Source organism: Geotrypetes seraphini, chromosome 18 (genome assembly GCF_902459505.1).
Source record: "Geotrypetes seraphini chromosome 18, aGeoSer1.1, whole genome shotgun sequence".
NCBI classification, from domain to species: domain Eukaryota; kingdom Metazoa; phylum Chordata; class Amphibia; order Gymnophiona; family Dermophiidae; genus Geotrypetes; species Geotrypetes seraphini.
The window spans coordinates 15,512,820-15,526,174 of record NC_047101.1 but is presented as its reverse complement, the minus strand read 5'-3'; the positions used below and the strand labels follow the sequence as shown (position 1 = coordinate 15,526,174).

The 13,355-nt window shown below is 40.8% G+C and overlaps 1 protein-coding gene across 3 annotated transcripts in view; it reads right to left on the bottom strand.

Moving 5' to 3' along the window:
• Window positions 1–281: 281 nt before the first annotated feature.
• Window positions 282–13,355, bottom strand: part of CCNJL (cyclin J like) — a 36,421-nt gene continuing 23,347 nt past the window's right edge. For all 3 annotated transcript variants that reach the window (XM_033927235.1, XM_033927236.1, XM_033927237.1), the window contains exons 4-6: window positions 7,722–8,021; window positions 6,082–6,241; window positions 282–2,331 (exon numbers count right to left, since the gene is read on the bottom strand). In XM_033927235.1, the coding sequence (XP_033783126.1) occupies window positions 1,899–2,331; window positions 6,082–6,241; window positions 7,722–8,021 (893 nt within the window). In that variant the 3' untranslated portion in view covers window positions 282–1,898. The remainder of the gene's footprint in view (window positions 2,332–6,081; window positions 6,242–7,721; window positions 8,022–13,355) is intronic.

The following is a 13,355-nucleotide window of genomic DNA, read 5'->3' as shown; positions in this document are numbered from 1 at the left end:
GGGGGGTTACAACACCCCAAACCCCCCACAATGCCAGCGCAATGTCTGTTAAGTAAAACAGGGGGGTTCCCCACCAACACCCCCCTTCAGAACCCTTTAAAATAGTGCTTTTCTTCGGCACGCCGTCAACCTTGCGCTCAGTTGTCTCGCGCAATTTTGTCTATGAACTCTTCACTTTAGCCCATATTAATATTCTTTTCTTTAATTCCGCTTCAGACTTCAAATTTCAGGACAGCTTCTATATATACCAAAATAATTTTTGTTTAGTTTTTTTTACATTCTTTTGAATTGGGTTCTTGTTCCAAAATCACTTCTAGATTGCGACTTCACCACTTAGCAAATGAGAACTTCTGTCACACACAAAATAAGTTAACAAAGACAAAAGGAGAAATACATATCCATTAAATACAATGCATTTCAAAAGACATTGACATAATCTGTAGTGAATAAGCATTTTACATTAGCAATAAAGTACATTAAACCTCCCTTTATAATCATCTGTCTTCCAGAAACCTAGAGACAGGCAGTTCTCTCTTTTCCTCTCAAGGAATTTTGTTTCAAGTAAGTAGCACCAAATCCCTGATATAAATTGTAAACAAAAAGTTTTCTAAAAATAAAAAAAAAAAGTGTTTTAAGTCACTTAAGGCAGCAGCTTATAAAAACCAGCTTCCAGACTGTCAGCATGATTTTTCCAATTTTATCAATAGTTGAAATGATGTTTCCAATAAATTCTGACTGTTAAATGATTTAAAAAAAATAAAATAAACGCAACACATTTTAAGGCAAGATCACGCTCAGGTTTTGAACTCCCAACAGCAGCCACGTAACTGGCAAGGTTTGTTCATTTTTTTCCTTTGAGGCTATGAGGTAAGTTTCAGAGTCATACGTTTATTGATGTGGGAGATATGGGGGGAAAAAAAAAAATCATCTCAACCTCCCATCTCTTCTCTTTCAAATAAAAAGGATTCCAACTTTAAGTAAAAGTTTATTTTTAAAAAAATGCATATATCTATTTCAAGAGGCTTAGGAAAAAAAAATATTATTTCAGAATGGAACTCTTCACGTCTTAATGCTTGAATTAACCTTCAAAATTAGTTTCACCCAGAACCTTTATCCTTTATTTTGCTGAGATGAATAAAGTTTGAAATGCTTTATTTTTATATACTGTATATTTTGCCTTATTTTCACATCTTTATTAAATTCACCATCTGGAAGGTTTCTAACACAGCGTTTCATCCCACTGGAGGTATGCGTTATTGCTTTTCATGTTTTAACTCTTTTAAAAGCACTCCAGTTGAAAGACTCTTAATACCTGTGGTAAAAATGCACTTAAATATTTTTTTTAAAAGACATTTGGTGGGGTTATAAAAGCTGCAATCAATTTCTACCCCGCCCCCAAAAAAAGGGCAGGATTCTGTAAACAGCGCAATTATCAAGTGGCACCTCCAAACACAGCGCCGTTTGTGTGTCAATCACCTAAAAGCAACCATTTGCAGAATCGCAGCTACGTGAAATGTAGAGCAAGGTTTCTAAAAGACCCACATTTCCGGCATCTATCTTTCACGAGAATCGGGGCTAAGGAGGCTCCCAAGGCCACTGCCGGTGTTAACCATGGCCACAGCGACCTCAGATGGGAGAATGGTGTGGTGCTAGTTTTGAAGGCGCCCTTAAAACCTCCATTTAATAAAAAAATATGGCATTTTAATTGGGTTTTAATCAGCAGTCAATTACTGCACCAACTGAACCAATCAAAACAAGTTAGGAGGCATTAGGACAACTAACGCCACCTAACTTACAGAGCCGTTATTAGAATCTGGCCCCAAATCTTCACTATGTCCATCCTATAGCATCCCCCCCAAATCAATTCTAGAATGAATTCCATAAATGTTCTTATCATGTCATCGGTCAAAACATCCTTCAGTGTAAGAATGGTGTCCGCTTAAATAACTGCTGCCATAGGTTGTAGATACGCAGCGCCGGGTCTCCGTTATAGCAACTTGCATGGCGACAGGCCTCTGGATGGGCAGCGTCTTCACAGCAGACTGGAGGCCATCCTGCATGCTCAAACAAGGCTGCACCGAGCTGCCCGTCTGGATACTGTTAGACCGACCATGGGCCTGCAAAGTGTCGCGGTAAGCCGAGCACAGATCCTGAACCGGAGACTGGAACTGGGATGGCTGTGCGCTCGTCAGGGGCTCGTGACTGGACTGCTGGAATTGTAGTTGAGCTGGAGACTGGCGAGAGCCTGGACGTGACATTTGCTGATGATCTGGCAACGTTGTCGAATGACTCTTCGCTTTATCGGCTTCTTTGGCATCGTTATCATGAGCCCTGACAAGAAAGGCACAAAGAGATAAGAGATCTTGCAACAAAACTGCCACGAGATCATTCTGTTGATATTTGGAGGGGAGGCATAACTAGGAAAAGATTTTTATACGTCTCCAACAATATGACAGGGAAAAAGTAGGTATGAGTACCATCTATTCCGCAACCTTCTAGATTAATTAGGCTTGCAAGACCTAGTATGCTTTCAGAGGAAAATTAGACAAGAAAAGGACAGATATAGAGTCCGTCTCATTTCTAGATTGTACAAAACAAAAATTATTTTGGTATATATGTAGACTGTCGTGAAATTTGAAGCCTGAACCAGAGGAACTGAACCTGAGAATTTGGACTGCACGGAGCACGGTACACTTGGCTCTTATGCCGTGTTAACTACACATTAGATAAGTGCTAACGGCATTATCATATAAGAGCTGTATTTTCATATTTCTATGTACAATCGGTGTGTTTGGTGACAGATGAGCGATATTATTAAACATTAAGAATTTGGGAGACTTTCATCAATGAAATTCACATTTAATATTTAATCTATCCACAGAGGATTTTTTTTTAAATTTTGAACATTGCTTTATTTATGGCACAAAGCAACACATTACGAGGTCCAGAGATGTCTTGATGACCATACCCGTATGAGTTGAGGTCTACCAAATTGCCTCATTGGAGGCGGCTGGGTGGTTTCACCGGCTTGTGAACCGAGAACACTCGTATACACTTTAAAATGATTAGCTCTTCACTTTAGTCAATATTAATATTGTTTTGCTTAGCTCCTCTGGTTCAGGCTTCAAATTTCACGACACAGCAGATGATGGCAGATAAAGATCCATAGGGTCCACCCAGTGTACCCAACAAGATAAAAAGTTCATAGTATGCCTCAGTGGTTAAAGCTACAGCCTCAGCACTCTTGAGGTTGTGGGTTCAAAACCCACGCTGCTCCTTGTAACCCTATTGACATCAGATTGTGAGCCCACTGGGACAGACAGGAAAAATGCTTGTGTACCTGAATAAATTCATATAAACCATTCTGATCTTCCCTGGGAGAACAGTATTGAATGAATGGATAGATAGGATAGATTGTAATATTGCATCATACCAAGTACCAACACATACTTGTCCCTAAACACGGCAAGGACAAACCAAGATAATCTCCTATAAAATTTTCCCTCCCCCTCATTCTTTACGAAGGCAACAATAAGATGACATACACATGGGCATCCCAAACCCAAAAATCTGCTGAAGGAAATTGGCAAATTCTGAAAGAAAAAAAAAAAAAAGAAAAATCAAAAGCCTGGCACTGTCCTGCATATCAGATATTCTATAAATATGTCTTTTTGGAGTAAAGAAACCATCATTAAAAGTACCTGAGAATCCACATCTTCAAAAATCTAGCATACCTCTATGACCTTAATTACACAGTCAAATTAGAAACAATCCAACAGGAATTAGATGCTTGGAAAACCCTCCGGTGACTTGGCTGGCCCAACTAGTACCTAGTAAGAAGGACAATTATCCCCAAGTTCAATTTGATACCAAGATACTCCAAGACCTTCTTCCTAAAAATAAAGTGCTCAATATTTAACTAGTTAAGAAAGAAGACCAAGGACACAATGAAAAACAATTCTATTTTTTTTTTTTTTTTTAAAGGATGTTTTGTTTTGTTTCCTGTGTCAATCCTGGGATTTTTTGGGTATATTCAGGGTATTTTTTTTTTCTTTTGGAAGCAATGTCGCCAGTAAAGCTATTTGAGCAATAGTGCACAGAAATTGATGACAAGAGAAAGAAAAACAAAATTTCAGAGTTTTCCTGTTTGGGAGTAAAAAAAAAATGAAACTAAACAAATTAATTCACGTCTCTAATCCCAACCTTAAACTACAGTAAACAAAAGCAACTAAATATACTACCTCAACCCTAAACCAGCATACTGGAAATTAACAGAAAATGGTTTCTGCAAGTCAATTCTCTTTTAAGAGGTACTGGTGGTGGTGGTGGTGGGGGGGGGGAGGGTTGGACACACCTCAAATATTATGAGAGCAGCTCAATCTTAATATAAAATCGTTTCTCTTTTTCTGAACTAATTGAGGTCGTTCTATCCTCCTATAGCCCAACTACACAAGCTAAACAGTGCAGAATGTTCAGAGGACGAAATTTCCCATATATTAATGGACAGAATTGGTTTTAAGATCCCTAAAGGAGGGCCAATGGAAATAAATCCATAAATTCACCCACAGATGTTCTTTTGCGACTACACTAAAATAAAACACAATTCAAGACCCTCATGAGAGCATCTCTTGACCCCAACTAAGATGTAGAGTCTTCAAGAGAGACATTTCTCCTCCATGCTGGAGAATGTGGAAAGAAAAGGAGACTTTACATGTGATGGAAATGCCTTATGAATCAAGCCTGCTGACAAAAGAACACTATAGGTTCATAGATAACCAAAATCATAGGTCTATAAGTAAACTCAACCCTCCTGAGATGTTCCCACTAGAATACAATATTACCAATCTGATAAAAATCAAGTAGTTCCAACATGCACTACAGGTATATACAAGGCAGCTAGGATGACACTAGTTTAAAAAAAAGTTTTAATACCCCATTTCCCATTTGTAGTTTGAAAATCAATAAAGAATTAAAAAAAAAATAAAAATATACCTCGTTTCCTCCAAAATAAGACCTATCCCGAAAATAAGCCCTAGCATGATTTTTAAAGATGCTCCTAACACAAGGCCTACTCCAAAAATAAACCCTGGTTATGATCGACCCCCCCCCCCCCAAACGTCCCCCGACACGCCATGACTTCATTCCTGACATTGGTGCTGAAAAAAAAAATCAGACTCGTCAATTCCTTAACCCCCACCCCTGCTGCTTTAAGAGGCCTTGGAGTGGAGGTACGTCATTCTCACGGCGGGAGGGTCGGTGGGGTTCTGCTGCACAGCGGGATAGGTGAGCAGTGAGGAATGATGCATAGGGCGGGGGGGGGGGGAGGAAAGAGGAAGATTTGGGGTAGAGGAGGGGAAGGGAAAGATGATTTTTGTAAATGAATAAAAAATAAGACGTCCCCGAAAATAAGCCCTAGTGTGTTTTTTGGACCCAAAATTAATATAAGGCACTGTCTTATTTTCAGGGAAACATGGTAGTGACTTACCACAAAGGATTGGATGGCAAAAAAATGAGAAACCTTCAGGCTAGAATGTGACGGAACCAATTAGGAACAAAACAAGCAAATCTTACAGTGGGGAAATGGTCTAATTCTTCCTCTCAGCCCCCATCCTCTTTGACAAACCTAATGTCTCCAATATGGGAAATCCCAAATAGTAACAAAGCATACATTTTTGTTCCTTTACCTTTCCCCTTTAGTCTACTCTCCCTCAACTGCTCTCCTTAACACTCAACACAACCCCAAATCCCTTTATCAACACAACACACCATCACACTGCTGAAAATAAATATATTCTACATTAAAAAAAAAAAATCTAATTCTAACCAATTGTTGCAATGCCTATTGTAATCTTATAGTACTCTTAATGGTGGTTTCTTTACTCCAAGAGAGTAATGCTCAAAGACTTCATTGTTTCATTGATCAATATGATTTGACTGACCAGTTCAGGCTTCCTGGCTATTTCCAAAAATGTGGATGCGTAGAAGCTCTGAAGGTTTAAGAAGCAATCCAAAAAAAAAAGGACTTTGAATCTTGAAACCCAATGGGACAGATGGCAGAGGAGATGCTTGGATGATGCTTACATAAGCAGCAGGTCAACACACACAGCGAGATGTTCCAGAGAGTAAGCCGTTAAAAGCTGCAGTTGCGTAGTCCAGGATGGTGAAATCTGCAGACAGATGCGAGAGGCACTAATGCAGGCTGCAGCAACCACGGATGGACGGAAACCAAGAAAAGCATGGTCTTCATGAAGCAGGGATTAAAAAAAAAAAAGAAAGAAAGTTATACATCCAAAAAATAATCTAATCTAATCAGGACTTCTTAAATCGCACTTATCCAGTACAGCTTCAAGGCGATTTACAAAAACAAGAGGCCCATCCAGTATCATGGGGAAACAGTTACATCATGTCAGAGGAAGGTTACACTGTTACAATGGGGGAAAGAGTTACAGCACATTATAAAGGAAGGTTATATTATTGCAAGAGGAGTAGTTGCATCACATTGGAGATTGTGTTCCCTTCAGTGATTACCGTATATACTCAAATATAAGTCGAAACCTCATTTCCCCCCAAAACAGGAGGGAAAATGGTTGACTCGAATATATGACGGGGGATTAATATTCAAGTGCCCTCTCTTGCCAGGCTCTACACCCTGTCCCTCCTCCCTCCCGAAGCCTTGCAGGCCTCCACTAGGCCTGCAGCAGGACCCGGTGGTCCAGGATATGAGGGATGCCCCATCTCCCATCCCAGCCAAATCTAACACCTTTCTCCTACCACACAATTTTTTTTGGACCCAAAATCTCGGTTTATATTCGAGTATATACGGTATCACATGGAAAAGAGAAGTCACACATGCTAGAGCCACATTTTACTATTTTTGTCGATCATGTCTTGACCCCGACCCGATTCATTAACCTTACTCCCGATCCGAGCATGAAAATGAGGGGGGAATGGCATGCAAATACAGGCAGGCAGCGATTTACTAAAAAAAAAAAAAAAAAAAAAAAAGGACGGACACCAACTGGGTTGGCCGATTGAAAAATAAGCGACTGCTAAGGACCAGTCGCTCAGGTCCTTTCCGACTCTCTGCCCCGACTCTCCTGCCATTCCCCCGCAGTGCAAGCCTGTGGTTAAAACCACGGGCTCACGAAGTTAAAAAAAAAAAAAAAGAAAGACGTAAAGCAAAAAAAAAAAAGATGGTCTGCGCATGCATCGGGATCGCTGGAGAGCGATCCGTGCAGTCAGTTGGTGTCGCCATGAAATTTCCCACCCCTGATTTTCAACGGATGCCCTTAAAGGACCCACGGCAACAAGAGGGCATCCGTTGAAAATCAGGGGTGGGAAATTTCATGGCGACACCAGAAAATATTTCTTCACCGAAAGGGTGGTTGATCGCTGGAATAATCTTCCACAACAGGTAATTGAGGCCAGCAGCGTGCCAGATTTTAAGAAAAGATGGGATTGGCATGTGGGATCTCTTCATGGAGGTAGTTAGGGGGTGGGCCATTAGTGTGGGCAGACTAGATGGGCCGTGGCCTTTTTCTGCCATCATGTTCTATGTTTCCATTTGCATGAGGACACTGTGAATCAGCCCCCCGGCCACGGATCGGAACGTGAATCTAGTTCTAAAACCGTTAGGAATTTTTTTAAAAAGCGATATCGATTACACATGTACATGTCTTTTGAAGTCCCTCGCTATCTCAGTGCAAGACAACTTGGCATACCTTGCAAAGAAACCTCCAGGAAGTAGTGGGTGTACTTCTCCATGAAGATCTTGATTTTGGCCAGGTAGGTGATAGGCCATCCATTGTGCAGGTCATTACTTCCAACAGAGGCCAGGAGGTAGTAATCGATGTAGTGTGCTGGAGTGGGCAGACACAGGTTCCAGTTGAAACATTCCAAGACCAGAAGCTCCATTTTCAGCAACTCTTTCTTATCTATGACCAAGTTCAAACTGCACATGAAGCCCAAGTTGTTCAAATGGTCGAGCTTTGGCACTTTATCTTCTTTATCTTCAAATTTGCCTAACATTAAAAGACAGTTGCAGAAACAAAGAAGATTTGGATTATAGTACAAACCAAGATACCCAGAAATTCAGATTATTGTAACCTTTTAAGTCAACACTTCAATGCTGCACAGATACATTAAAAGTACATAACATGGCAATCCTAAGCATATGCTAGGTTGGGCAGAGATCTGCATCAGTATTTATCTGGTTCAAGTTAGAAATTCTACAGTCAAAACCAAGAACTAAACTAAACTAAACCTTAGGTTTGTATACCGCACCATCTCCACAAGCGTAGAACTCGGCACGGTTTACAGGGTTAGGTTGAAAAGGAGCTACAATGAAGGGTTATAGGAAAGGAGCTAGGAAGATAAAGAGGGACAGGGTACCAAAAAGCGGGAGGTGTTAGATTTTTGAAAAGAGCCAAGTTTTCAGGTGTTTGCGGAAGGATTGGAGGGAGCTTGAAATTCTGAGCGGGGATGTGAGGTTGTTCCAGAGTTCTGTGGTTCTAAAGGGGAGGGATGTTCCTAGTTTTCCTATGCGGGATAAACCTTTTGCAGAGGGGAATGATAGTTTCAGTTTTTTGAAGGATCTAGTGGAATTAGGGTTAAGAGGAGTTCCAGAAGAGTGGGATAACGGGAGGAAGGATGCCATGTAGGATCTTGAAAGCTAAACAGGCACATTTAAAGAGGACTCTGGAGTGAACTGGGAGCCAGTGAAGTTTGGACAGGAGTGGGGAGACGTGGTCAAACTTGCCTTTAGCGAAAATAAGCTTGGCCGCGGCATTCTGGATTAGCTGAAGTCTATGGAGTTTTTTTTTAGTTAGGCTTAAATAGATGGAGTTGCAATAATCCAGTCTAGAGAGGATGGTGGATTGAACAAGGACGACGAAGTGAGAATGATGAAAGTACGATCTCACTTTCCTCAGCATATGAAGACTAAAGAAGCATTTTTTTACCAAGAAGTTGAGATGGTCATTGAAGGAGAGAGAGGAGTCTATGATGATGCCAAGGACTTTGCTTGAAAACTCAAGCTGAAGAGTGGAGCCGGAAGATAATGGGATGGAGGTGGGTAAATGACCTAATATTGGGCCGAGCCAAAGTAGTTTTGTTTTGGACTCGTTCAATTTCATTTGTAGAGAATGTGCCCAGGATTGAAGGTTCATTATACATGCGGATATGTTCTCAGCGAGGTTAGTGAGGTTCGAGTCGGTCTCAAGGAGGATGAGGATATCGTCAGCATAGGTGTAGAGAGTTTCCAGGGGGGATAGATGAAGGAGTTTCAAAGAGGACATGTAAATATTGAAAAGGATAGGAGAGAGGGGTGAGCCTTGCGGGACTCCCCATATCGGCTTCCAGGGAGGGGATGAGGTACCGTTTATGTTAACGGTGTAGGAGCGTAAGCATAGGAATTTCGAGAACCAGTCTAGGACTGTGGAACTTATGCCTATTTCAGAGAGTTGGAAGATTAGGATATCATGAAGGACGACGTCGAAAGCTGTGGAGAGGTCGAATTGTAGAAGTACAGCGAACTTGTTGCGAGAATGAAGTTGTTGTACCTTAGAGATTAGTGAGGCTAATAGGGATTCGGTGGTGAAATTGGGTCTGAAGCCGAATTGGTGGGGTAGGAGAATAGAGAATCTTTCTAGGTAGGATGAGAGTTGAGTGGATATGATGGATTCTAACATCTTGGTTAGGAGAGGGATATTTGCTATTGGACGGTAATTAGAGGGAATAGAGGGGTCAAGGTCAGTCTTTTTCAGTAGAGGGGTTAGTGCAATATGTCCCATTTCGGAGGAGAAAAGGCCCGATGTTAGAGCATCGTTTATAAGTTTGGTGAGGGAAGCGATGGCCTGTGTAGAGATATCTCTAATAGGTAGGAGGTAACGCGGCATGTTTACATATTATATACAGGTACAGTAAAACCTTGGATTGCAAGTAACTTGTTATGCAAGTGTTTTGCAAGACAAGCAAAACATTTTATTAAATTTTAACTCGATATACAAGCAATGCCTTGCAATACGAGTACATACAGTATATACGCGTCACATCATCAGAACTGAGCCGAAGGTTCTTCTCTCTCTCCAACGCTGCAAGTGATGCGACTGTTCTAAATTAGCGAGGTCTTACAATACAAGTACATACAGTATTTTGTATTAAAGTTTTGCAGTCGTGAAGTTTCCATTATTTTTTATGGGGAAATTCGCTTTGCTATACGAGTGTTTTGAATTACAAGCATTTTTTTCGGAACAAATTATGCTTGCAAACTAAGCTTTTACTGTACTTATTCTGTGCCTAGAGGAGCATCCTATGAAGTTATTAGAAATTATATAGTAACAGATACATTTTTAAATATTTGGGGTTCCTTTTACAAAGCCGTGCTAGTCTTCTTTTTTTTTTTTTTTTTTTTAAATCACCGACTGTGGTAATATTAGTTCAGACATTCATAGAATTCCTGAGCGTTTGAGCCAATACCGCCATGGCTGGCGATAAAAAAGCCTAACGCGGCTTTGTAAAAAAAAATAAAAATAAAGGGGAGGGGGTTGATGAGAAGAGGCAAAGCAAATGGGTCTGTAATAGGAGTCTTTCTATGCTACTTTCTGCCCATTTTGCAGATATAAATACTTAAGATTCTTTCTTTGAAGACAGCTGTGGACCACAACTAAGTACTCCAGTCTACAATGTTTTTGTGTTTTACAAGGGTTAAACACACAATATAGCCTTTATTACATTTGTCCAGTGTGAATTAATGGTGTAGTGCTTTAGCCCAGTGGTATGTTCTGAGCATAGCTATTTATAATGCATATATAAAGAGAATTTGGTCCGGTTTGGACATTACACGCTTATACACTTTGGGTACAACGCCTATGATCCGATTCTCTATATGGAATCGTCAATACAGTCCATTCACATAACCTCAACGAGTGCAGTGTTGAATATGGAATAAGGATGCCCGTTTTCCTCACACAAATCGGCAATACTGGGGAAGACTGTGGCCAAAACTGATAAAGACACACCACACAAAAGACACCACTAACCTAAAGAAATAATCCCAATGCAAAAAAAAAGTTACCGAAATAATCTCCTTCAAATATGAAAAATGAGAAATACTGTGATAGAAAACACTGGGAAAACTATTTGTGTCTAAAATCAGACCACACCCTCACTGTCAGATTGACTTTATTATACAGATAAGCGATAGTATTGTTCGTTACAAGATCTGCATGGGAAGTGAGGGGGGTATATTATTTTAAAATGATATAATCAAATGTAAGAACTCAAGTGTTTTTAATTGTTCAACTGTTTAAACATTTATTTTCTGTACTTGATTTTAAGTCATGAAATGAATAAAGATTTAAAAAGACTCTGCATGGGATCTAATACATGTGAACGGACAAATGACCATCTTTTGCCGCAAGGTGTTCAGAACCCCTGAACAATTTAATGATCTTACAGCACTCATTATTGACTTAACACGTATCCATGTTTGTATTGGATATTAGCTTTCTTACCGACATATTTTAATGGGAATATACTGTGAATTGAGGACACATCACCATATAAAAATAGACAAATTGGCGATGTGAATTTTAGTGCATACAGAATTGCTAGGAATAGCATCACCAACTGGTTAAAAGCACACGTACGGACAACAAGTGTCCACTAAGTGAATACGCGGTCCGATTTAGACACCAATGATTTTCCCTGCGTCTCTAACCTATTTATGTGAGAACTTTCGGTCCTATACGGTATCTCTTAAGAAAAAGAAAAATCAACCCAGGCCTGAAAATCCTGTTTCCAGCCCCTCCCCTCAGTTTCGCTCCTCCCCCTTTCTAATTAACTTTGATATGCGTCCTCTGTTGCAACATGCTATAGCTGCTACTGCCTCACCGCTGCATGACCACTCCAACGTCTGCACCCGATATAAACAAATCGGAGCTATGGTAAGCCCTCTCTGAATTGTTCCCCTTACGTCAGGGGTCTCAAAGTCCCTCCTTGAGGGCCGCAATCCAGTCGGGGTTTCAAGATTTCCCCAATGAATCTGCATGCGATCTATGTGCATGCACTGCTTTCGATGCATATTCATTGGGGAAATCCTGAAAACCCGACTGGATTGCGGCCCTCAAGGAGGGACTTTGAGATCCCTGCCTTACGCCCACAAGGGTTCATGGGCTGAGCTGCAAACTCCTGCACCTTTGCTTACATCAGCAGCCCGCCAATACCGATTTCACAACACTTCAAGGATATATTTTTTAAAAATTCACTTTATTTTGGTTTGTCAACAGTAGCAAATTCCATAAGTGACATCTTTTTCTCTTTTGTAATTTAAATTCTGCATATCCTACAATTCTATGCGGATTACAAAATATTCAGGTGCTCAAGCATTATTCCTTAACTGTCCCGGCGGGCTCCCACTCTATCTAATGTACCTTGGGCAATCGGGGTTAAGTGACTTGCCCAGGGTCACAAGGAGCAGTGCGGGATTTGAAGCTACAACTTTAGGGTGCAGAGGCTATAGCTCTAACCCACAGGTGTCAAAGTCGGTCCTCGAGGGCCAGAATCCAGTCGGGTTTTCAGGATTTCCCCAATGAATATGCATGAGATCTATGTGCATGCACTGCTTTCAATGCATATTCATTGGGGAAATCCTGAAAACCCGACTGGATTACGGCCCTCGAGGAGGGACTTTGACACCCCTGCTTCTAACCACTGCACCACACACTTTCATCACATAGCCAGCTTTCCTCTCAGGGGTACCGCTGGCCATCAGATTTCCCAGTGGAAAATCCTGAGTGGAATAGAACAGGCACAAGTGGATCAATTTTTCACTCTGTCAAAAATTACAAAGACTAGGGGATACTCGAAGTTACAGGGAAATACTTTTAAAACCAATAGGAGGAAAAAAAAAAATTTCACATTCATAATTAAGCTCTGGAACGCATTGCCAGAGGTTGTGGTAAGAGCAGACAGCATAGCTGGTTTTAAGAAGGATTTGGACCATTTCCTGGAGGAAAAGTCCATCATCTCTTATTGAGAAAGACACGGGGGAAGCCATTGCTTGCCCTGGATCAGTAGCATGGAATGTTGCTACTCTTTGGGTTTCGGCCAGGTACTAAGGACTTGAATTGGCCACCGGGCTCGATGGACCATTGGTCTGACCCAGTAAGGCTAATCTTATGTTCTAACTCCCCACTTCAATGCTCGTTTGAAGGGTTTTAATTACATTTGACTATGTTTTAGACCAGTGGTCTCAAACCCAAACCCTTTGCAGGGCCACATTTTGGATTTGTTGGTACTTAGAGGGCCGCAGAAAAAAATAGTTAATGTCTTATTAAAGAAATGACAGTTTTGCA